Genomic DNA, 22,846 nt, shown 5'->3' with positions numbered 1-22,846 from the left:
CTCCCGCGGAACAACGGCAACCCAGGAACGTCATTTATGTTCGTAATCTGTCTGCCTGTCTTCTTGATATTTGTCTCTTGAATCAATTGTCTTGTTCGCTTGACAGAGGCCAACCACTCTTTTGCCGCATTGCGTTTCTACCTGTGACGTTGTTTGTTCCGTTCTTTCTTTCTTACGAGATCCCTTTCAGGAAGTACGGTAGCTGTTGTGGCGGAGGCGGTTGTCTGTCCAGCACTAGACCCATCTATCGATCTAAAGGAAGCTTGCTTTGCTCTCCCGGATCAATAGCAACGACACTCAACCCCGCGCTGGTCCACCTTTCCCCTTTTTAACTTGCTGGGGTCTGACGGGATTGAGTATTCAAGATGAGCAGGTACGATGCATTCCGTTTGTCAGAGTGTTATCTGTCTAGTGAGAGCAATTGTGCTGATTTGTTGATTGTTATCGTCGAACAGAACCGAGGCCGATCTTGCGGTTAATATTCGCAAGGCGACGAGTATTGGTATGCTCTTTTCTACTACTCGTCACAAACACAGACAATGATAGACCTGGATGCTAATGATTTTGTGTGTAGAGGAAACCGCACCGAAGAGTACGATCAAACCTCCCTCCCTCCTCCCTCCGCGTGTCGATGCTGCTTCCGCGCCTGTCCGGTCTCGATCGCTGATCTGTCTGTTTGGTTTGGTTGAATAGGAAAGCATGTGCGAAGCTGTATTGTGTATACATGGGACCATAAATCTTCAACCGCCTTTTGGGCGGGTATGAAAGTGTTCGTCTTCCTTTTCTCCCCGATGCAAATGATGGTGGAGGGAGAGGCTTACGACTGAATATTGCGCAGACAACCGATCCTTGCAGACGAAGTGCAGACTTTCAAGGCCCTCATTACGATACACAAAGTCCTCCAGGAGGGTCATCCGATTGCGATTCGCGAGGCGCAGACGCATGTCAATTGGCTTGATAGTTTGATGAGAGGCGTGGCCGGGGAGGGGCTGCGAGGTGTGTTGCATCTAAACGGTTATTTGAGAGGGTTGGCGCAATACTAATGTTGATCCCGGGTGTTAGGATACGGTCCGTTGATTCATGACTATGTTATGTTCCTGGAGTCGAAGCTCCACTTCCATCGCAATCATCCCGAGTTCAACGGTTAGTTTCGGTCATGCCTGGTTGTGATGGTATATGCTGAATTGCGGGCGACAGGTCTCTTTGAATATGAGGAATATATTAGTCTAAAGACTATCAATGATCCGAATGAGGGGTATGCCCGCCGAGCAGTCCCATTACGTTGATAGTTTGACTGACCGATATAGTTACGAGGCTATTATGGATCTTATGAACCTCCAAGACCAGATCGACTCGTTCCAGAAATTGATCTTTTCTCATTTCCAGAATGGAACAAACAACGAGTGTAGGATATCTGCCTTGGTGCCTCTGGTCCAGGAGAGCTACGGAATTTATAAGTTTATCACCAGTATGCTGCGAGCAATGCACTCATGTGAGTTTGCCCCCCCCCCCAAAAAGTGTATAGGAACAGAGACTGATGGACGAAGCAACTGGTGATGATGAGGCCCTCGAGCCGCTCCGCAGTCGTTATGATGCCCAACACCACCGACTTGTCCGATTCTACTACGAATGTTCAAACCTGCGCTATCTCACAAGCTTGATTACCGTACCCAAGCTCCCACAAGATCCTCCTAGCTTATTGTCCGAAGACGATGAACAACGACCAGCACTTCCGAAGCGACCAACGAACGAAGTTGAGCGCGAACCTTCACCACCTCCTAAAGCCGCTGCTCCGGAACCAGAACCGATCAACGACTTTTGGAACGCCGAGGCCAGACGTCAGCAGGAGGAGTTTGAGGCAGAGCAACGACGGCTACAGCAGCAATGGGAAGACCAGCAACGCCAACAAATGCAGGCCCAACAGCAAGCGCAGCGCGACTTTGAGGAGCAGCAGAGGCTTCAAGCGGAACAACAACGGCTTGCTCAAGAGGCGCTTCTCCGTGACCAGTATGCGCAGCACACTCAGGGTCGAATGGCAGAGTTGGAGCAGGAGAATCTCAACGCTCGGGCACAGTACGAGCGTGACCAGCTCTTGCTTCAGCAATATGATAAGCGAATGAAAGATCTCGAGGAGCAGCTGAACAACCTCAACGGCAACTTTAACCTTCAGATGAATTCCAAGGACGACCAGATCAAGGCACTCCAGGAACAAGTCAACACATGGCGCTCCAAGTACGAGGCTTTGGCCAAGTTGTATTCGCAACTACGACAAGAACATCTTGACCTGCTGCAAACTACCAAGGCTCTTAAGCTAAAGGCTGCATCTGCTCAAGAAGCCATTGACAAGCGCGAGAAACTCGAACGTGAAATGAAGACGAAGAACCTAGAGCTTGCGGATATGATCAGAGAGCGTGACCGTGCCTTGCATGACCGTGATCGTTTGACTGGTACCAACAAGGAGGAGTTGGAGAAATTAAAGCGCGAGTTGCGGCTTGCTATTGAGCGTGCAGAGAATGCAGAGAGACAAAAGGGATCGGAGATCTCGTCCATGCTCTCCAAGTACAATCGTGAGATGGCGGATCTCGAGGAGGCATTACGCGTACGTTCTTTGTCTCGAGTCCTTTTGTTTGACGTGGTGCTAATTTGTATAGAATAAAACTCGTGCTTTGGAAGAATATACCTCCAAGCGCGGCGAGCTTAGTGAAGATCACGAACTTGCCCTGCGTGAGAAGGACGAGGAGATTGAAGTGTACAAGTCTGGCATGGAGCAAGCTTTGATGGAACTTGAGGAGCTTAAATTGGTATGCTCTACTTTTCCTGCTACGAAATACGAGAAAAGCTGCTAACATATAACGTTACAGAGCCAAGGAGACGTGGATCACGCCCTCGACTCTCAGATCGACGAAGTCCTTCACGGAACGGTGGCCAAGATCAACGACATTATCGACTCTGTGCTGCAAAGTGGTGTTCAACGTGTAGATGATGCCTTGTACGAACTGGAATCTTCGAACCAGGCCGGTAATCAGAGCGCTACCCCAGCCTACGTGCTCTCCCAAGTCGAAAAGGCTTCTGCCTCTGCTACAGAGTTCTCCACCGCTTTCAACAACTTCATCGCCGACGGACCGAATAGTTCACACGCCGAGATTATTCGCACAGTTTCAATATTCTCTGGCTCGATTGCCGACGTGTTGAGCAACACTAAGGGTCTCACGCGTTTCGCCACCGATGACAAGAACTCTGACCAGCTGATCAACGCTGCCCGCAAGCCTGCCCAGGCCACAATCCGATTCCTCCGTGGCCTGCAATCATTCCGCCTGGAAGGTCTTGAGCCCTTGCAAAAGACCGACGTCGTGATCAACAACAATCTCGAAGTCCAACGCGACCTCCAGACCCTCTCCAAGTTCGTCGACACTTTCGCCCCCAAGGGCAGCAAGATCAGCACCTCCGGCGACCTGGGAAATCTCGTCGACCAAGAACTCGAAAAGGCCGCCAATGCTATTGATGCTGCTGTCGAGCGCCTAGCCAGACTCCGCAAGAAGCCTCGCGATGGCTTCACCACCTACGAACTCCGCGTCAACGACACCATCCTCGAAGCCGCTCTAGCAATCACCAACGCAATCGCCGAACTCATCAAAGCTGCCACTGAATCTCAACAAGAAATCGTCCGCGAAGGCCGCGGCTCCTCATCTCGAACAGCATTCTACAAGAAGAACAACCGCTGGACCGAAGGCTTGATCTCAGCCGCCAAGGCAGTCGCCACCTCGACAAACCGCCTGATTGAAACCGCCGACGGCGTCATCTCAGGCCGCAACTCCCCTGAACAGCTCATCGTGGCCAGTAACGATGTGGCCGCCAGCACTGCGCAATTGGTCGCCGCATCGCGCGTGAAAGCGACATTCATGAGTAGGACACAAGAACGTCTCGAGACAGCCAGCAAAGCCGTCGGCGCAGCTTGCAGAAGTCTCGTGCGCCAGGTCCAGGCTATAATCGCAGAGAAGAATAAGGACGAAGGTGAATCAGTCGACTACTCCAAGTTGAGTGGCCATGAGTTCAAAGTTCGCGAGATGGAGCAGCAGGTTTGTCCCCCCCCCCTCTTTTGTTTCCCCCTTCTTTCTATATCTTGTATATTTGTGGAACATTGGGCTAATACTTCGGGCGTGTAGGTCGAAATCCTTCAACTCGAAAACGCACTCTCGCGCGCAAGGACGAGACTGGGAGAAATGCGCAAGATTTCTTATCAGGAGGAGTAAACCAAATAAACACCTCCCTCGGGCTTTCATTTCTTTGGATGTTATTGCTGTTGTCCGCACTTTCAGCTCTTTGTCTTTCTTTCATTCATTCAGTCATTGCGTCCTCTCTCTTCGTTTCATTTCTTTTCTTTTCTATATGTACAGGAGATACTTTTCGTCTATCGTTTATATCAAGTTTCATCTTCATTGCTCAGTTCGCTTCATTACATTTGTGTGTTGAGTTGGTTGATTGTATTCGAGTAAAGTTGCCTAATGTAGCTAGCCCCTCTGCATTCCAAAATCTATCTGTAACCTACTCTATCTCCTCTTCGGGTTCTATTCCAGCTTTGTTAGAGTATATTCAAGATGTTGGTATAGCGTATCAAGTAGTATGGTTTATCTATAATCTTCTGCTACGAAGTTCCAGCGATGTATGTGGAGGGTAGTTACGCGTTTCGTAGATAGTTAATTGATAGCCGACCACGTGATGTGGATGATTCACGGGTTGTATTCATGGCTGGTGCTGTCTGTCTTGTGCCGATGTGAGCATCTGCTAGGGCAGAGAATACAGTGACTAGGTAGTTACCTACCGGTACGTATTAGATACATCGCTCATATAGGTATCTACCTACATAACATAGGTACCTCCTCGTACGTAGCAACATCTCTCAACCTGAAGTCTTGACAAAGCCAGCTTCCTCGGCAAAACCAACAACGCATTCGCAGCACAGCCTACCCATCTACCTACCCTGAACTTGCACTAACGCATCAACCTAGTCTCGGGATCGACAATCTTCTTCACATCTAGCCGCCACCAGTCAAAAACAGGCCTCCCGCATAGATACTATACATGTCCTTTCTTGTTCGGGGCCGGCTCGGTCCGCCTAATCTGCATGCAGTAGAAAACATGCGCAGATTTGAAAACATGGATTGCCTGTGAGTGGCCATGAACTCATATAACATTCTTCGTACAATAGATCTGCAACTGCAGGGTATGACCAGTACGGACAAGCATGTGCCTAAATTGTCGAATCGGGTGGAAAGCATGCCATGCCGGAGGCCTAGTTTATAGACGTGTTCGTGTTGTTGATATCAGGTCTCGTAACTCCGTAACCAACAGGGAGCATTGCGGAGATGTGACTTATGCAAGAGTCAAAATCGAGTATGTCCTTTCCATAGCCTAGTTTGAATTCGAGCCTGCCTGAGCTGTGTTCCAAACAAATGAGCAGTTATTTCGGTACTGGAGCATAAACTAGTCCAAACACGAGCTCGCAAAGATCTTGGGCTGCATGCCAGAACGTGGTGGCTCTATTTTCCAGTCCAGTAGAACGTCCTCTAACTCGCTGGCGGCCAATGTGGCTTATATTTGCTTTTCCGGGGAACTCTGCCTGTGAAGAAACTCGGTACGTAGCCTGCGTAGTGCAGATTCTTGGTTAACCATGTCAAATGATATGCGGCACTAGCATCTAGATATACCCAGTGGTGTCAATTTATCAAGCATGCATTCAATTTCCGCCTGCAGCCATCCATTTTCGATCTGACGTCCGGTGCACGGCCCAGTTTACCCGGCAACCTTATCATGACGTTCTTTGTTCCGTGTCATCATGTCTCTCCACCAGTTCCTCCTTTGCAGCATTGTCTGAATATGTCAAGAGCTTGTAACACATCGTGTCATTGGACCGTTGAGGATTTCTAAGACTAGTCGAGGAGGTTACACCTCGATGCCCGTCCGCTTTGAGTAATATCGAAGCGACTTAGATCGATGAGTTATTGGTGAATATTGGTGCGTATGACCATGCTCACGAAGCAGCGCTCTCGACTTCTCGGACCTTTCGGCTCGGATAATGTTCAAAAATAATTGGCGGCTATGATCTCAGCCTGGCCATAGCTTAGGGCTGGTTGCACCCCCTTTCCAGTTTTGCCCTGCAAAAGGCAGGGTCTAAAGCAACTTGCAGATGCAACAGTATCTCATTCGACGCGAGTTCTCAGTTCGACTTCTTCCTCCTGCAGCTCTCTTATGGCTTTGTGATACTATCATCCGTATTAAGTAATCGCGGTGATGTAGTTAGTTAGCATTAAGTTACTTTGTTCTCTTTCCCCGAACCGCCCCTAGCGTAGGTTATAGTGACGTTGACCACAAAGAGCGTGGCAATTAAAGACAAAGAAAGGGAGGATAAGCAGTGATCCAATATTCGATTACTCCGACCCGTCATTTTGCATGAGTCGGGACTTGTTTTGGGATTGAGCTGGTTATTTTATGGTAAATAATAGCGCGTAGGTTTAATTCAGTATCAGCGTGCCAGCGTAATCGATGAACACGTCAAATTCGAGGGGTTTTCTTTTTTTGGAGATGATTGTCGATTCGGATATTTCAAGATAGAAGCCGTAACAGTCTGTATCCTGAAAGATCCATCTGCGCTATGTGCAGATTCTTTCTGTCGGTTCGATTGCGTTGTTTCCGGCTCGCAATATCGAGGGCTCACGGACACCTTCATTTTAAACTAAGCATATTTCGAGCTCCAACTGACGTGTCCTGTGTAAATAAATAAGCCATAATTGGCAATGTGCAACAAAGCATGTAGTTAAGCGGAAAGGAAGGAGCTACCTGATCAGAGCTCTATATTGAGCGAGCATCGATCGACGTTGAAAATAGGCCGGACTTGTCTCTGTACGAAAGCATACATAAGACCTTCCTCAACAGGCATAATGCAGGAGGAAATAGAGAAAAGATCATCCAGGATTGGAGATTGACGGGGAAGTGTTGGTGGAGGTCTAAGATTGGAGAGGTGGAAGAGGGAAGTTGCATGCGCGCGGCCATCGACAGCAAGAAGACGGATGAATCGAGGAAGCTGCAGGCCCGACTAAGTTAGGTTGCATCCTTAGGAGAGAAGACTGGTATTAAAATCATTAACTGTGTTCCTTCTTATTACTATAGCAATAGCTAGACTAATTTGAAGCAATCGTTGTCGTCGAGTCTTGGTCATCGTGGATCGTCTGGGAATATGAACATAAGAAAACAAAAAAGAAAGCCACCCTAGCCTCCGTAGAGAGCCATCATCATTCATCATTATCCCTGATTGTATGCCATTCCCCTTGTCATCATCCATGATTCATCATCGTGTAAATTACGCCTAAACATGCGCCTTTTGACCTAACCACCGTCTAAAATGATTCATTTCGCCGTCAAATGCAGTAATCGCTCGCCCTGAGATCTCTTTTTGTCGATCTTCTTTTTCTGACCTTTTTGTTGTGTTTTGTGACTTGCCGATGGTGTCCGTGTCATCGAAACGGATCGCTCGTGGACAAAGAGAGAAAATAAAGAAAAACATTTTAGCCATGCCATAAAAAGAAGAGGTAAAGAAAGAAAACATATATTAAAATGCATGAAGAAGAAAAACCCATCCAAACAAGACTAGCAGAAAGCTCATCAATAAGAGACCTCGGCTTCGTCGAAGATAGAGGCCACGCGCAGATTGATACTTCGATGTTTCAGATGTGTTAACAGACCATAGCTGATGAACCGGGACAACGGTAGGCCTGAATTGAGAAATGATCATGTAAGAGCACATGACAAAGCAAATTCTTCGTACTTTGGTCATAGTGACTGGACTGGATATTCATGGCTCTGAGGGGCAATCGTGCTTCCGTATCAGATCCGACATTCTGGACGATCTATCACATTTCAACTCGAGAAGAAGTTAGTCATCTCAGGTATAATAGAATTAAATAACTTACAAGCTTCATCCGTCATGACAGAGATGCATGCTTGCATTGCGTGGTACGCTCTGCGGCTTCGAATCAACCAGTTTCCTAACAGATGTTAGCAAAATGCCAATGGTCGTATGGTTTCTCATTCACTTAGACTCACGGAAGAGCAAAATATCATAGGGATATGCTCGAGTGCTTCTGATGACAAATCTAAGCTCTTCCAATGACAAGTTTGGTTGCTTGTCTAGAAGATCATAAAAGATCTTCTGAGTGCGACGACGCCATTCAGGACTACGGTGGTCAACTCTCAGGAAGTTGTAATGTTCAGCAATGAGCTTTCTTGGAGATTGGTTAGACTTAAGATTTGAAAAGAATTCTTGGGAGGTACTTACGTTAGATAGTATTCACGTAGCCCACCCCGAAAAATATGGTGATAGCCGAAGCGTGTTGTGTAGTCCATAAGTTGAGTATGACCAAGTCGTTCATATTCCAGCATTTTGTTGTGAGCTTCAAGATTTGTTTTGGCATCCACTCTCCCTTCGAAGTCTTTGGGAAAGAAAGTAAAAATCTCAAAGGGATGAGCCTCGAAGTCAGCAATCGCAGGTACAATGTGGAACTCGACGACTGCATCTTCAATCTGCTTTCCCCAGCGCTCAACGAGTGTGGACGACTTGAGATTGGTACCAATGATAGAAGGCTGAGGGAAAACTAGCTCCCCTCTACACATAGCAGCGGTCTGCGCCATAAGACGATAGGGATTGTGATGTTGACCGTAGAAGTTAATCACATAGTAAGCTTGATGGCGACGCGATGGAGGGGTAGATGAGTTCAGTTGCATCTCACGAAGCCACACGAGCAACAATCTAACGTTCTCATCCATCTTGTAGGGTAGCTCTTGTGATCAAAAAAAGGTGTCTTTATGGTTTGGATTTTGATTCTCGAGACATGAGTGTGCGATTGGGATTGAGAAGGACAAGGAATCTGAGATGTCAGAAAAAAATGGAAGAAGAAAAAGTCGAGTAAGAACGTAAGTTGGTGGGTGGGTAAGTGTAAGTGGAGGCTCTGTTAGATAAAATAGAGTGCCTCGGTGGCTGGGACGATACTGAATGAAACAGGGTGGGCGTTTGTAGATCGTTGGAGAGGAGGCGTTGACTTGCATGGGTTCTATCAACAAAGAAACCCGCACGCCTATCCGGGTTTAAGAACCACTCCTGGGCCTCCACCGTCCTCTCGAGTCCTCTAGTTAAATTTAATCCTTGCCCGCCTTTGATAATTTCTATTTATCTAAAGGTATTCCTCTCATTTACAAGAACCATCTCATCACATTTGAATATCTTCATTTCGCCCTACGGACCGTCAGAACTCAGCTAAGAGCATCGCCACCCTTCTCATTCATACAAATCTCTATCAATTGTCAGAATGGAGTCACATTCTGTCGAGCCTGGAGCTGGGATAGCTACTAGTGCAGCAGAACTTATCTGGAACAAAGCCGTCATGAATTTCCATCTGACTGACAGTGAGATCCTACTGCCTCTCAACATCACAGCCATTATTGGGTCTTCGAATATTGAACGTCTCAAATCACAACTATCGTGAGACTATCCTCCTAAATATGTATATTTACATGAGCTAATCTCTTCTCAGGAACTTTCTTCGCCGTCCTTGCGTGGCTTTCGTGGACGAGTCTTTGGGATGCGTTCGAATTCTCTCACGTCCTGAATTCAAAGGCCTAGTATCAGCCGCTGATAACATGGTGCTGGCTCAAACGTCAAATAGAAAACAGTTTGTACTCAATGGTCGTCCAGTCAGATCTCCTGAAAAGATGGACAAGAAGGCCGAAAAGCGCCCAAAGGTTCCTCGACCCCCTAATGCCTTCATTCTCTATCGCAAGCATTATCACACGATTCTCAAGGGACGAGATCCTAACATGCACAATAATGATATTTGTGAGTAACTTCCATAACTTCAACAAATTTTACTGACAAGTACAAGCTGTTACTGTAGGATCGCAATGGAATAACGAGTCGGAAGAGGTCAAGTCTCACTTCAGGGCACTCGCTGCTGAGGCAAAGCGTCAACATGCTCAAAAATATCCAAATTATCAGTACACCCCTCGCAAACCGTGTGAGAAAAAACGCCGAAACTCCCGCCGGGCGACTGAAACTTCCGATCTCGATGCGTTTACTGAAGATGAAGAGGAGATTTCCCTTCAAACTCCATGCGAGTCTCCAGTGAATCCCAGTCCCTCCACTGAGGTCAGCGGACAAGATCAGGATGAATTCACAGAACAGACAATGGAAGAACTGATGTCCTTCGTCGCAGTTCCTTCTCCCCCTCCCGAAGCCTATAGTTTCTCGGACTTTGATGCTACTGAGTACAACAGCTGGGTCAACAATGCCAATACCGCACAACGAATGGCAGCGGTCATTCAATACAACCTTCGGGCTCAGGCTCAGGCTCATGTTCAAGCTCGAGCTCAGAAATGCAATGTAACCACATTCTGAAAGGTATCGCTCATAGTTCTCACCGGCAATGTCGCAACCGGTGAGCTTGATCTATGGAAGCTCGAAATGTCACTATCTACGAATTTTTCTCATCATCATCACGAACCAGGCGTTTCATGGGCATATCTTATACAGCGAGTGGAATTCAGTCGTCTTTGGTTTGAGGTTTCTTCAGCAATATTCGCCGTCTTTTTCCACCTCATCCTCTATCATCACATGCCCTCTTCAAATCCAAAAGTGATATCATAGGTTGACTTTCACCACCCACCAACTTCATCTCAAAGAAAGGCCCTCACAAAAAAAATTAAAAAAATAAAAACAAACCGAAAGCACCCTAAAGGATCGAATCTGCATGATCTGCGTTCCTCGCCAACTTTTTCTGCCCTGCGGCCACCTTGAATGCATTCATATCAACCATCCAGCAATGCATCCAAACCAAAAGGGGGCAGGTGGGAACGAAACCATCTCGACAAGTCCATGACAAGCGCAGTCTAATGCTGGATATCATACGATCCTCGAAAAAAGAAAAGATTTATTCATTTCTTTCCCATTTCAATTTGGTTACTCGGTCATTCTCGCAATCGTTCGTTCAGTTCATGCCGTTTCATTCGCTTCCTCGATCCGTGTTCTTTTCTTCAACTTTCTTTCAATTTTACAGGGATGTTTCTTCAATTCAATTCATTATCGCTCACGCTACGCTTCGTTACGTTTTCTTATGTCTTCTCCTTTCCTTTCACGAAAATATGGATGACGGCTTACGACTCTACTTTGAACAACAAACTCCCGCCAATTGTCGAGAGCCTTCTTCCTCTCTCACTTTTCGACTAATGGGGCTTATGATTCTTTTCTACCTTTTTTCAATGATCATTACGATACCCCGATCACACAAGGATTTCTTTTTTTTCTTCTTCGCTAAAGCTGGATTTTCGAGGGGGGTGGCGAGGGATTTACTTGGGGATGTGAAAAACTGGGAAGGGAGGAGTGAGTTTGGAAGGAAGCAATGCCGGGGGGAAAGGGGAGGATTATGAGAGAAGGAGAGACGATGCTTATGGTTTCATGCTTATGTTTTACGATGTTCTAATGGATGGAGGAGAATTGGAAGAAAGGGGAAGATATCTGGGGAAATAGAAGCGCTTGCATGGTGGGAGAGGTAGTTTCAGAATGAGAATTGTCAATGGGACGTAAATTCAGAGGATCTATGCCTTTCTTTTCTGTCTATGTAGATGTGTAGCTATTCAGACATGTGGGATGTTTTGGGAATCATTCGTAGATGGGATTGCGGCCTGGACGGACAGAGAAGTCCTGGGCAGACGGTTCAGAGGAAGGTCGAGAGTTCCGCACCCTATGTATAAATTTCTCCTGCCTATGCACAGGTCCTGAAGAGACATGATATATCGAAAATCACGAGGTTGGGAGAAAGATTTTCATGGCCCACCAGAGAGAAAGATGTCCTAGGAGACTGAGCCATGAGGCTAAGCTGAAACAAGACGTGAGGAAAGTTTCTTTGATTCTTCATCTAGCAAACATGTGGGGGGAGGGCCAGCCAGGTTAACAGGTCTTTTTTGATAAGATCCACAAGGCTGACAATGCAGTTGTATTATTGTTTGATAGTGAGACACGGGGCAGGAAGGAGGGGATTGAATCGGGGGAAACTGGTTGATTGGCCGTGAGGACGAATCAATAGGGAGCAATTGATTGTGGCTGGGGAAATAAGAATAGGATTGCTTGATTGAAGTCAACTGAAGTCCGCGGAAGAGCCGAGACTTGCTTTCTGTCTATATACAAAGGCGTTGGTCTGGTCGCCAGGGAAATGTAGTGGCTGGGAGACGAAGAACAAAAGGAGAAAGGGCGTCAACAACGGGGGAGTCAGATGACCAGTGTTTTAGATTTTTGTCGGAGAGAGAAAATCTTTCATCTATTGGCGAATTTGGAGGTCAATAATAAAGGAGAGGCTAGCCTCTGTTTGTTTGCATCGAAGTGGCTCGCAAGGTCGTTTTCTTCGAGGCACGTGGTCTGGAAGAAATTTTCTGATATTGACGTGCTCTGGTCAAATCTCCACCTGCTCTCGTTTGACATCAGCCTCTAGGCTGAAGAATATCCAGTTCACAGCCATCGTCGTGGCACAGGCTTTCGGTGAACGTCATAGAGTTTCTGATGTCATACGCTAGAGATATTTGATGAAAGCCCCTATTGGCGTTCGTCCTGCTCATCTGTCTGCCAATGAGAAAGTCCTACGGCCAAGAATATTGATGCCACGATATTCAAGTATCCAAGTCTACTGGGAAGGAAACATTGTTCGTCTTTAAAATCGCGATAGCTTCATGTACGTCTTTGATTCAAAGCAAGAACCATGACGGTCACTCCTGCCCGTTCCAATCACTCGCCCAAATGAACGTCTTACATCGCCATTGGGTCCCTTTCTCACTTTGTCCAGTGGGACCCAACGGTCGTGAGCACATCCAGAAAGATCGACCACAATTGATACCCGCTTTCTTCGTTGTTAACATGATGCATGGTTCTTGATGATCTTCGCATCTCGGCATCGCTTTCTTGGTAAATAGTTTCGACCATGACTCCTTGCTGACTATTGGATCTATCACAGTCTCGTCCGTTGAATCCGTCGCTGTGCTGTTGTCTTGGTCGGTTACCCGAGAGGTTGGAACAGGCTTCTGTGGTGAAGCTAATACAGATGGTATAGACTTTGTACGACTGGATTGCAAAGCTTCTTCCAAGCTAGAGGCACTGGCTTCTTGCGTTTTCTTCGGTTTGAAGAAGCCCATGAGGCTTTGCTGTCCCTTTCCTGACATGTTTGGATCCGACTTGCCTCCAGATTTACTGCGCTTGGGAGGTGGTGCTGGTGCGCTCTCTTTGCGCACTCGTTTGGAAACGCCATTTGGGGGAGTATTGGACGCTCGCTCGGAGTTTGATTGTGATCTGTACAACTCGGATTTGGATGGACTCCGGAAAGACTCAAGCGAGTTCGTCGAGGCAGACTCAGATGCCACCGGAACGAGTTCATTTACAGCATCGTCGATTGCTATGTTATTCTCCTTGAAAGATGATGATGGCTTGCGAGTGAACATATCCTTGATGCTTCGTCGCTGGGTAAACTCCGGAATGAGACGGCCGGATAGGGGTAATAGATCTTTTGTTGAGTATTCACGCTGTCGAATTCCATTCTCAAACATGCCGGGAGGGTTAACAATATCTTTAATATCGATCTCATTGCCGTTCAAAGATACCCTCTCCTTGAATACCGCATATACCGGACAATGATCAGAGCCCTGGACAGGTTAGTATGACCTCGTACAATATTCAAAGGCACATACCATTAGACCCTCTTGTATGTTACCCTCGCTCCACCAATCTTTTATGTCCAAACTGCTCAAGATGTAGTCTATTCTCGCACCATAATTTCCCGGCCGTGCATTCACCCTCGTTTCCCAACAAGTGTACATCCCTCTTCGATCAGGGTGAAATGAACGGCAAATATCATGTAGAACAGGAACTTCTCTGCCCGAGTCACGCTTTCCTATAACCTTGGCCCCCTCGACCAATTGGTTGAAGACTCGGCGTACAGGGCCAGAGACGAATTCATCTTCGCTTCCAGTTCCTTTGCGTATAGCTTCTGTAAGGTGTGCGGAATCTATTTCGCCAGCGGAAATGTTGAGGTCCCCAGTCACAATGACCCTCTTTCCCATGGCAACAAGGTTTCGTATGCGGGCATCCAGCAAAGTAATGAAGCCTTGGCGAAAATGATCTCGCGTCTCGTCGCGCGCAGCAGGGCAGTACAACCCGAAGAGAACGAAAGCGGGAAATTCCAATATGACACATCGTCCTTCACAGTCGAGTACTGCCGGGTCGATCTGCAAGTCGTTCAGTTGTTCCATAGATGGATATCCTCCTATTTGTTGATCATCCGGTAAATGGCGGTATGGTGTCGTAGTGCTTGGAGGACACAACAGGCCGGTGATGCCTTCTTCTGCCCGGATGGGTGCACATACTTCATTCCGTGTATAAATTACCACTCCAGAATAGCCTATACATGGTAAGATTGTAATATATAGTACAAGTCCGTGCGAGACATACCTTTCTTATGCCTGGGAAGACTGAAATAACAGTCCCAGCCGGGCACAAGAACCATGTCATCGCGGAGGTCTTTGCGTTGAATCTTGGTTTCCTGAAAAATAACGATATCCGCTTCCAGGATATTAAACATGGACTAGACGAATTAAGTATTTCATCACCCGAACAGTGATAGCTAATGCTTACATTGAATGATCGATTGTCTCTCCATGGATGGTACCCGAAGGGATTCCTGGAGAAGGCAGGGTATAAGCATCGATGTAGAAATATGATAGAAAGCTATACTTGCCGTATTCCGTTGACTGTCCGATGTATTAGCTATGCATAGAACAAGATTTGAACGCATTCAAAACCTACCGTTCCATGTTGTTATCCGGAAGCCCATGGCGACGATCCAACTTTGTCCCCCATGCTAGATGAGGGATAACCTGCACTTCTCCGTGAATCTGATGGGAAGAAAGGATATTTCTAATATTTCAGATGAATCGCGTCTTGACATGTCGTCAACAGTTGGCGCGAAATCCCGTGACCTGTCCGGTGCCTCAGGCTGTAAACTAGGTGATGTCAGGCTTGGCAGCTGACATAAGCAATTCGATGTCTTGGCGTCGCCGCATGAAGCTCGGCTCCGGCTTTCCGGCGAATCACGGGGCCAAGCTAACGGATTTCGTCAGACCACCCGAACCTTCATCACACTTCAACTTCAAGATACATTCCTCAATTGTGTGCAGCAACAATCACCCAATTGTTTCTTCCAACAATGCTTCCTCAACGCAACATGCAGCGCCTCGGCCTCCGCTTGGCCAAGCAGGCCCGTCCTACTCCAGCTCGCAACGTCGTCCAGCGCCGTTTCAACAGCACCGAGACCAAGCCCGACTGGTTGGTCGACAACGCGTTCAACCGTGAGCGTGAGAATGTCAAGCACCACGCCGCTTCCACCAGCAGTATGTTCTCCCAATGGCGCTGGATATTTGTTTTTGGTTTATCTGGGTTATAATTGTCAATTGCTAACACAATCGTTGCAGCTCTCTGGTTGAGACTCTCCATCTAGTATGTACCCGATTAACATATCGTATGACATTCCCTACTTTTTACTGACATACCCCGAAGCGCTGTTATCCCCTGCCTCATTGGTGGTGGCATCAACGCCTACAACTTGTGGAACGAGCACTGGGAGCACTGGAACCATATGCCCCCTCTCGAGGACCGTACCGAGTACGCCTACCAGAACATCCGCAGCAAGAACTTCCCCTGGGGTGACGGTGACAAGGTATGTACAAGTCTTTTAGCCATTATGAGAATCTAACTAACATGATATATTAGACTATCTTGTAAGTTGCGGAACTAATTGATGCAAACCGCATGCATCGCCGCCACCACCTGAACAACTACTAACTTTTAAACAGCTGGAACCCTGAAGTCAACTACCACAACCCCGACAAATAAATGTCTTCTATCGACTGACAGTCTGAGAGAACTCCCAATATCTTCCCACATGCCAGCGGTCTCAGACAATTTCCCTGTAACTGGCTTGAATCGGGAGCCGGCTTGGATATGAAGAGAAAAACAGCCGGCCCAAAATCCAAAGTTGATGGCTCTAAACTGTCGTTGTGCTTTGCTGTCATTCCATGCTCATTTCCTTTGTATGTAACTTAGATTCAATGAAAGGGATGCTTCCTGTCAATACGTTCAATATTCTGCTTGCTGCGTTCTTGCCATATTCTTATGGCTATGGCGAGTTGACCGATATTGATCGGTCCCGGTAAGAGATTGATAGGAGTTAACAGGCAACAGAGTTTCTCGTCAAGTAGGAGATGTTATTCCTAAGCTAAGTGCGAATAGATTTTATGGTCATGATGCAGCTCAACTCTACATTTTCTTCGCATCATCATCGATCCGGATATCAAAGGAGGAAGGTTGACAAACAGTATTGCGCGAAACAAGAACATTCTAGTTTACGCTTGCCGCATACTTCAAGGGTCGATCGCCTACCTCAGCCATTGAGCACACTATCTCCGCTACAGAAGGCGGGAAAGTCGCTTTCAAATATGCGGCCACTAGATCCATACCATTCGTGATACCACCTACAATACGATTCCCAGGTCAGAGAAAGCTTTCGGGTTGGAAGGAATGATACTTGCCAGCAGTCCAAAGATGCCCGTCTTGCACCACTCTCACCGAGTCATCCCACGTCGCAGTAGGAAACTCCTTCTTCAATACAGGCAAAAATGCCCTGGGTCCTGTTACATGTCGACCTCCATATATGCCCGAGCGAGCCGTCACAAATGCACCGCTACAAATCACCAAAAAAGTCGTCTTATTCTCATTGTGCGCTCGCACAAACTCTTGAGTCTTTTCGTCTGGGATAGTGGTTGGCTCAGGACCCGGGATAACAAGAATATCGAGGTTTCCCGGACTGACATCTTTGTCATCAATGGTATGCGTAAGACATACGCCGGCCGTGGAGGTGACTTGCACTACATTCGAAGGGTTGTTTGTTTGCAGTGTGGTGGCTGATGGGCATCCAATATAGTAGAGCTTAAGTGGTCGGGCCAGGTTGACGGTTTCTTTGGGAAGACCGCAAATGGTGAGGTATTCGGGTGTGGTCATGCCGAAGATGTCGACGGCGGCCAGGTCGAGGAGTTGGACTATACCAGTGAAGAGGACGCCGACTCGGAGTTCTTTGGACATGTTGGCTGTGTGTGGTAGAGAGGTCGATTACAGATCGAGCAAAAGAAGTCCACTCAGAATACTCTGCTATCGAGGTCATACATAGCTAATATATAATTGAAATACCCCAAGTCCGAGGGCTTCTGAATCAAAGCGGCACCGCATTCCGCGCGCTAGACAAGGTCGCTACAAACCAGTGTGAATGTGCATTTCTGTTGACGAGCGGAGTGGCGGTAGACAAAAGCCGCTCCAGCATGAGGCTGATAGCTCTTGCTAAGTTAACTAGTTAGCTACCCAAGCAGGAAATAGAGGGGAGCGTAATCTTACCGCGTAATTACGACTCTCTCTCCGGATTTACTTTTTCCCGAAGTGGCAAGAAAGGAAGGTGGGCTACTTCGGCAGCACATGGGAACAAAGCACTCTGATTGGCCATCCATCCACATCACGTGGTTCCAGACCCGATCAATTCGATGTTCGTCAACGTTCATGCCTAAGACTGCCAATATCATAATCATAATCATTCTGTGACGGACGATGGCTTGAATGGACGTCGATATTTGTCAAGCATAGCCATTTGGATGTATCGGATGCTTGCATGAAGTGCTTCCTCCGTGTACTTCGTTCTTCAAATTGTGAGTGCCGACCCTTTCCGTTCTTCCAGCCCGGTTTTAGTATCGGTACACTACTATGATTCGAATCCGACAGCATCAGCAGCTGTCAATGGTCATATTGCACGATTCGATCTTACGCCAAGGGTTTCAGTTTCTCCATCATTTATATCTGCATACTGTGATATTGGGCGGAAATTCGAAACATTGAAAATGCGCTATCGATTACCGCCCGAATTACATAGTTCTGTCTGTACTATGAGACTAACTCGTGCAGATGATTACAGATGACCTTGTCTACACAAAAGTTATCCCCTTCGGCTTGCTTCGCGAGCCGAATATTACAAGATGAGCAGTGCTCGTGATGCGCAGAACTTTGCAGTATGTTTGACGTCCGAGCCGGGTATTGTATCCATCACTGACATGATTTAGTGTGATGAATGCAGAGCCAGAAAGTCAAGGGTAAAGCACCTATATCAGATATAGCCGGATTTCGACTAATTTTGGTAAAGTGCTCCAAAGGAAAGCCAAAATGTCTTCAATGTTTGAAGCTTGGCAAAGAATGTATCTATAGTCCAAAGATTGTTCGGAGTCCTTTGACACGCCAGTGAGTGGGGTATTTTATTACGGCTTACCATTTTCTAACGCCTGAGGTAGACATCTTACATATGTGGAAGACCGGCTGAATGCCGTTGAGACGGCGTTGAGCAAATTATTCCCCGGTGGTGATTTGGATAATGTCGTGAGCTCTCTACTCCAGGACCAAGACCCTCATCAACGGAAATCCTTGTCGCCATCTGTATCTTCAAAAGAGTCTCCACGTCCTCGGCCAGAGAGCAAACATTCCGAGCCCGCCGCAGAGGCAGTCCCACAACAAGCCGATGGGTTCGATTGGGCTGAGCGCGAAATCTCGCTTGGTGATCTCTCTGATGGTATGGCAGCTTTGTCTATCAGACCTGAAGGAGCTGGCTACTTTGGAGCATCATCTAGTGTGGTCCCACTACGAGCTATCACCGAGCATGGCTTTGATCTGAATATTCCATCACCGGGTGGATCCGGATATCACCGAACCGCACCACTCAAATCCCAGTTGATCAGTTCAGCTCCATCGGGGTTGGTGGAACAAGCATTCATTGATTCATATTTCATGAATTATCACAGCAGTTATCCGTTCGTCCACGAAAGTACGTTCAGGGCACAATATCATGAGCAGATACCACGACCCCATGGACCAGTATGGCATATTCTCCTGAATACGATTCTCGCTCTTGGTGCATGGTGTATTGGCGACGACAGTTCAGATCTGGATATCACATTCTATCAAGAAGCTAGAAGTTACCTGCAGCAAACGTCTGTGTTTGAAATGGGAAATATCACCCTAGTGCAAGCGTTGGTGCTTCTCAGCAACTACACACAAAAGCGGAACAAACCCAATACAGGCTGGAACTATTTGGGTCTGGCCGTACGAATGTCGATGAGTCTTGGAATACATAAAGAATTCCCAGGCTGGAAGATCAGCCTGTTACAACGGGAGATTCGCAGGCGGCTGTGGTGGGGTGTCTTTATGTTCGATAGCGGTGCAGCAAAGACGTTTGGACGTCCGATTCTTCTTCCAGACGAAACCATAATGGATGCGCATCATGTCTTAAACATCCATGAGGAATCGCTCACCCCGGCCACAACGACATTACCGCCTGAAGTCAATGGGCCAACCATATATTCTGGCCTGATTGCACAGGCTAATTTTCATTTAAAGACCAATCACGTCTACCAACAATTACTCGTCTCTAGCCCAAGTATTTCGACAGCAGAGGCGCAAGAATTGCAGAAGCCTATGGAGGAATGGTCCAACGAACTGCCATATTATCTAAAGAGTGCTATACCAGACGAGCCGGACTGGTTGGCACTAATGCGAAATCGACTAATGTGGCGAGACATGAATATGAGAATGCTTATATACAGACCTATTGTTCTTCGTTGGGCTACAGAACGTTGGAAAGCAACAGAGAATACAGTTGAACCAGAAGATGAAGCAGAGAAAGAATGCAGACTCCGCTGCTTACAGTTTGCCAGAACCACAATTTCGTGTATGATGGAGTACATGGAAACCCACATGTGCACTCGACTTGGCGCCTGGTATATTTTGTATTTCCTGTTTCAAGCGGTTCTTATCCCTATTATCTTTCTCATGACCGATCCTACTTCACCCGACGCTGCATCATGGTACCAAGACGTGGAGACGACAAAGACTATATTAAGTCACCCAACCTTGAGCAATAACTGGGTAGCTCTGCGCTGCCTCGATGTGATTACCCGTCTCTGCTCGCCTGCATCGTTGGCCGAAAGCCAGTCTAACATGCAGAACCAATTTATGATGCAACCACAGGGTCATCTATTTACCAATCAAGCTTTTGGACTCTTCCAGAATGAGATTGGCGGCCCGGGAGTTGGGATTGGACAGCCTAACGCTGGTTTGGATTTTACTGAATGGGTAAATTATCCAGGGCAAGAAAACAGTTATGCTTGAACTGCTATGCATCCCATGCGATCTTCATGAGAAGTTTATTGGAAGAAGTTGATGTGAATATTTGTTTGATACTTGCTTTTGGAGGATCTGTTTCGTTTCCGGGTGGAAACTTACAGCGTCATATATATAACATATTTGGCCCGACAAGCGTATGATTAGGGTCGATTGTGTGACACGAACCAACAACCATGTTATCTCGATGCGCGGTGACCTGACTAGGTCTCATCAAGCCGCCTTTTTGGCATCAACAACCGTAGCAGAAACACGCTAGTTCAGTCCCTGAGCATTTTCCTGCTGCACAATATCGCCTTTGAGCACCTCCTGGCTGACAAGCGGTACACCGCGTAGCTGAGCCTCGATATGGACAATACGTTCCTTTTCTTCGTGAGCCGCAGTATCGCCAAAGATGAGATCCATATCTTCGAGAGTCTGACATGACTAGGTTAGTCAAATGAATATATTGAGAAAAACAAATGTACATACCTTTCCTCTTGTTTCTGGAATCACAAAGAATGTGAATGCAAAAGCAATCAGACAAAATACCGCAAAGAAGAGATATGTTCCCCAAGTAATGGACGAAAGCATGTCCGGCGTAACCAAGCCAATGATACTGCCCTCAATTAGCATTCATTCACCGACCCTACCCCCCCTCTGAATCTTTAGGCAGATAGTATAACTTACAAGTTGCACATCCAAGTCGCCGAAGTCGTAATCGAAATAGCCTTTGACCTAATCGAAAGATTGAAAATCTCCGAGGGGAGAACCCATCCAACCGGCGCTGCAAACCCTATCAATGAAATGATAAAATAGAAAAGAAATGGTCAGGGGGGTGCATACCAAAGGAATACGAAAAATTAACATCATAAATATAAATAAACGCAATCCCCGCCCAACCAGCACTCTTATGGTCTACCAGCGCAGACCCATAGACTCCAATAATACCAGCCACAATCACCAGCGAGACGCAAGTACCGATTGCGCCGCACATTAACAAAGGGCGACGACCGACTTTGTCGATGAAAAACAGGGCCGGGAGGGTGCTCAAACAGTTTATGATGCCGTAGACGCCCGTGGCGAGGAGGGAGGTTGTGTTTCCACTGAGACCGAGCTGGGCGAAGATCGTGGGGGCGTAATATATCATTGCTTTTGGAGGTCAGCCATGGACTGATAAAGGGAGAAAAGGGGGCCACAAACCGTTACAGCCCATAAACTGCTGGAAAAACATAACCACACATCCAATTGCAAGTCTCTTAAACCGTGGCCAGGAGGTAACTAACGACACATACTGTGCAACCTCAAGCCTGATGCCAGACAACTCCGGCCATTTATCCTTTGCGAATGAATTTTCAAGCATAATTGATGCCTTGATCTCGAGATACTCCTTGACGATGTCCGGGTCATCCCGCTCCGTCTTTCGACGTAATTTACACAACGTCGCGATAGCGTCTTCGTCACGCTCACGCATGAGTAACCAACGCGGTGAGTCCGGGAAGAAGAACATTCCAACGCCCAGCGACAAAGCGGGGACGATTTGGAAAGCAAAGGGGAGACGCCAGGATGCTTCGGATTGGCCTGTGCATCTACCGTCGGCGGGGATGTCGATGTATGGGTTGAAGGTGCGTTTGGAAGGGGTTCCGCCTGTGTAGGGTATTGATGGGGCGCACCGGATGCCACCAATGTAGTTTGTGCCGTAGTCAATCCAGAAACTGATTAGGATGCCGATTGTGATTGATACTATCTTCGTTAGTGACCGAGAGTATTCAAATAGGGGAGGGAGAAGGGGACGTACATTGCTGAAGCACGACGAGACTTCCTCTAATCTCAGGCACGGAAATCTACCCTTCGTCAGACTCACTCCATCTACATTGCTTGGGGTTGCGAGAGGCATACCTCAGAAATAAACAAAGGCACAATCTGCGTCAACTGTCCAATAGCAAAACCAGCCACAGCCCTGCCCGCAAACAACATGGGAATATTCTGAGCACTGCACTGGATCGCCGATCCAACAGTGAAAATCACCACTGCAATCAACATTGACGCTTTACGGCCGAGGCGATCGCCAATGGGACCGTTGCAAAGGGATCCGAACCATGCCGCTTCAACATGTCAGATTGTGTGCTTGCCAAAAGGGGAAGATAAGGGAAGCTACCGAGTAGAAGCGTAGAAACGAACCAGCCCTCGAAATTACTGTCGGTGTAGATGCGGGGGAAGCGAGCACCAAATGACTGCATAGTCAGGATTCCCGAGATGACGCCTTGGTCATAGCCGAAAAGGAGACCGCCGAGGGTCGAGAACTATCATCTCTAAGTATGAAATGTCTGATGAAAGGGGAAGAGACAACGACACACCAGCGCAACACCGAAGAGATAAGGATTCTTGACTAGGTATTTCAAACCGCCTTGGGCTGGCGATTCGCCAGTGGTTGGCTCCGTTAGAGAAGACATCGCGAATGTCGCGCAAGCCCTGATGCAAGAAAAACAAAATCTTCGTTAGGGCAAAGCACTACCGGTATACAAT

At 47.2% G+C, this 22,846-nt stretch overlaps 8 protein-coding genes across 8 annotated transcripts; 4 read left to right on the top strand and 4 right to left on the bottom strand.

Moving 5' to 3' along the window:
• Positions 1 to 365: 365 nt before the first annotated feature.
• On the top strand, positions 366 to 4,250 carry EYB26_008909 (uncharacterized protein; the record flags this gene model as incomplete). The annotated part of the gene is made up of 12 exons (XM_054268160.1): positions 366 to 373; positions 456 to 502; positions 575 to 592; positions 694 to 769; positions 839 to 996; positions 1,063 to 1,143; positions 1,198 to 1,255; positions 1,308 to 1,492; positions 1,548 to 2,599; positions 2,652 to 2,801; positions 2,862 to 4,076; positions 4,164 to 4,250. 12 exons carry the CDS (start codon positions 366 to 368, stop codon positions 4,248 to 4,250), a joined length of 3,135 nt encoding a protein of 1,044 aa, XP_054124135.1.
• Positions 4,251 to 7,656: 3,406 nt separating this feature from the next.
• Positions 7,657 to 8,817, bottom strand: EYB26_008908 (uncharacterized protein; the record flags this gene model as incomplete). Its single annotated transcript, XM_054268159.1, has 4 exons — positions 7,657 to 7,766; positions 7,965 to 8,039; positions 8,098 to 8,276; positions 8,330 to 8,817. 4 exons carry the CDS (start codon positions 8,815 to 8,817, stop codon positions 7,657 to 7,659), a joined length of 852 nt encoding a protein of 283 aa, XP_054124134.1.
• Positions 8,818 to 9,356: 539 nt separating this feature from the next.
• EYB26_008907 (uncharacterized protein) lies at positions 9,357 to 10,441 on the top strand (the record flags this gene model as incomplete). The annotated part of the gene is made up of 3 exons (XM_054268158.1): positions 9,357 to 9,529; positions 9,582 to 9,883; positions 9,930 to 10,441. The coding sequence occupies 3 exons, from the start codon at positions 9,357 to 9,359 to the stop codon at positions 10,439 to 10,441; spliced, it is 987 nt and encodes a 328-aa protein (XP_054124133.1).
• Positions 10,442 to 12,798: 2,357 nt separating this feature from the next.
• On the bottom strand, positions 12,799 to 14,912 carry EYB26_008906 (uncharacterized protein; the record flags this gene model as incomplete). The annotated part of the gene is made up of 6 exons (XM_054268157.1): positions 12,799 to 13,725; positions 13,771 to 14,480; positions 14,531 to 14,663; positions 14,714 to 14,759; positions 14,817 to 14,829; positions 14,885 to 14,912. The coding sequence occupies 6 exons, from the start codon at positions 14,910 to 14,912 to the stop codon at positions 12,799 to 12,801; spliced, it is 1,857 nt and encodes a 618-aa protein (XP_054124132.1).
• A 390-nt stretch (positions 14,913 to 15,302) lies between these two features.
• EYB26_008905 (uncharacterized protein) lies at positions 15,303 to 15,970 on the top strand (the record flags this gene model as incomplete). Its single annotated transcript, XM_054268156.1, has 5 exons — positions 15,303 to 15,468; positions 15,550 to 15,574; positions 15,635 to 15,794; positions 15,848 to 15,855; positions 15,931 to 15,970. The coding sequence occupies 5 exons, from the start codon at positions 15,303 to 15,305 to the stop codon at positions 15,968 to 15,970; spliced, it is 399 nt and encodes a 132-aa protein (XP_054124131.1).
• A 504-nt stretch (positions 15,971 to 16,474) lies between these two features.
• On the bottom strand, positions 16,475 to 17,215 carry EYB26_008904 (uncharacterized protein; the record flags this gene model as incomplete). The annotated part of the gene is made up of 2 exons (XM_054268155.1): positions 16,475 to 16,608; positions 16,666 to 17,215. 2 exons carry the CDS (start codon positions 17,213 to 17,215, stop codon positions 16,475 to 16,477), a joined length of 684 nt encoding a protein of 227 aa, XP_054124130.1.
• Positions 17,216 to 18,150: 935 nt separating this feature from the next.
• On the top strand, positions 18,151 to 20,329 carry EYB26_008903 (uncharacterized protein; the record flags this gene model as incomplete). Its single annotated transcript, XM_054268154.1, has 4 exons — positions 18,151 to 18,183; positions 18,235 to 18,264; positions 18,315 to 18,409; positions 18,460 to 20,329. 4 exons carry the CDS (start codon positions 18,151 to 18,153, stop codon positions 20,327 to 20,329), a joined length of 2,028 nt encoding a protein of 675 aa, XP_054124129.1.
• A 267-nt stretch (positions 20,330 to 20,596) lies between these two features.
• Positions 20,597 to 22,773, bottom strand: EYB26_008902 (uncharacterized protein; the record flags this gene model as incomplete). Its single annotated transcript, XM_054268153.1, has 9 exons — positions 20,597 to 20,758; positions 20,813 to 20,939; positions 21,011 to 21,107; positions 21,167 to 21,472; positions 21,524 to 22,063; positions 22,119 to 22,164; positions 22,220 to 22,425; positions 22,479 to 22,623; positions 22,678 to 22,773. 9 exons carry the CDS (start codon positions 22,771 to 22,773, stop codon positions 20,597 to 20,599), a joined length of 1,725 nt encoding a protein of 574 aa, XP_054124128.1.
• Between the last annotated feature and the right edge of the window lie 73 nt (positions 22,774 to 22,846).

This window comes from Talaromyces marneffei, chromosome 7 (genome assembly GCF_009556855.1).
Source record: "Talaromyces marneffei chromosome 7, complete sequence".
Taxonomy (NCBI): Eukaryota; Fungi; Ascomycota; class Eurotiomycetes; order Eurotiales; family Trichocomaceae; genus Talaromyces; species Talaromyces marneffei.
The sequence above is the reverse complement of the archived record's forward strand: the minus strand, read 5'-3'. Positions and strand labels throughout refer to the sequence as shown.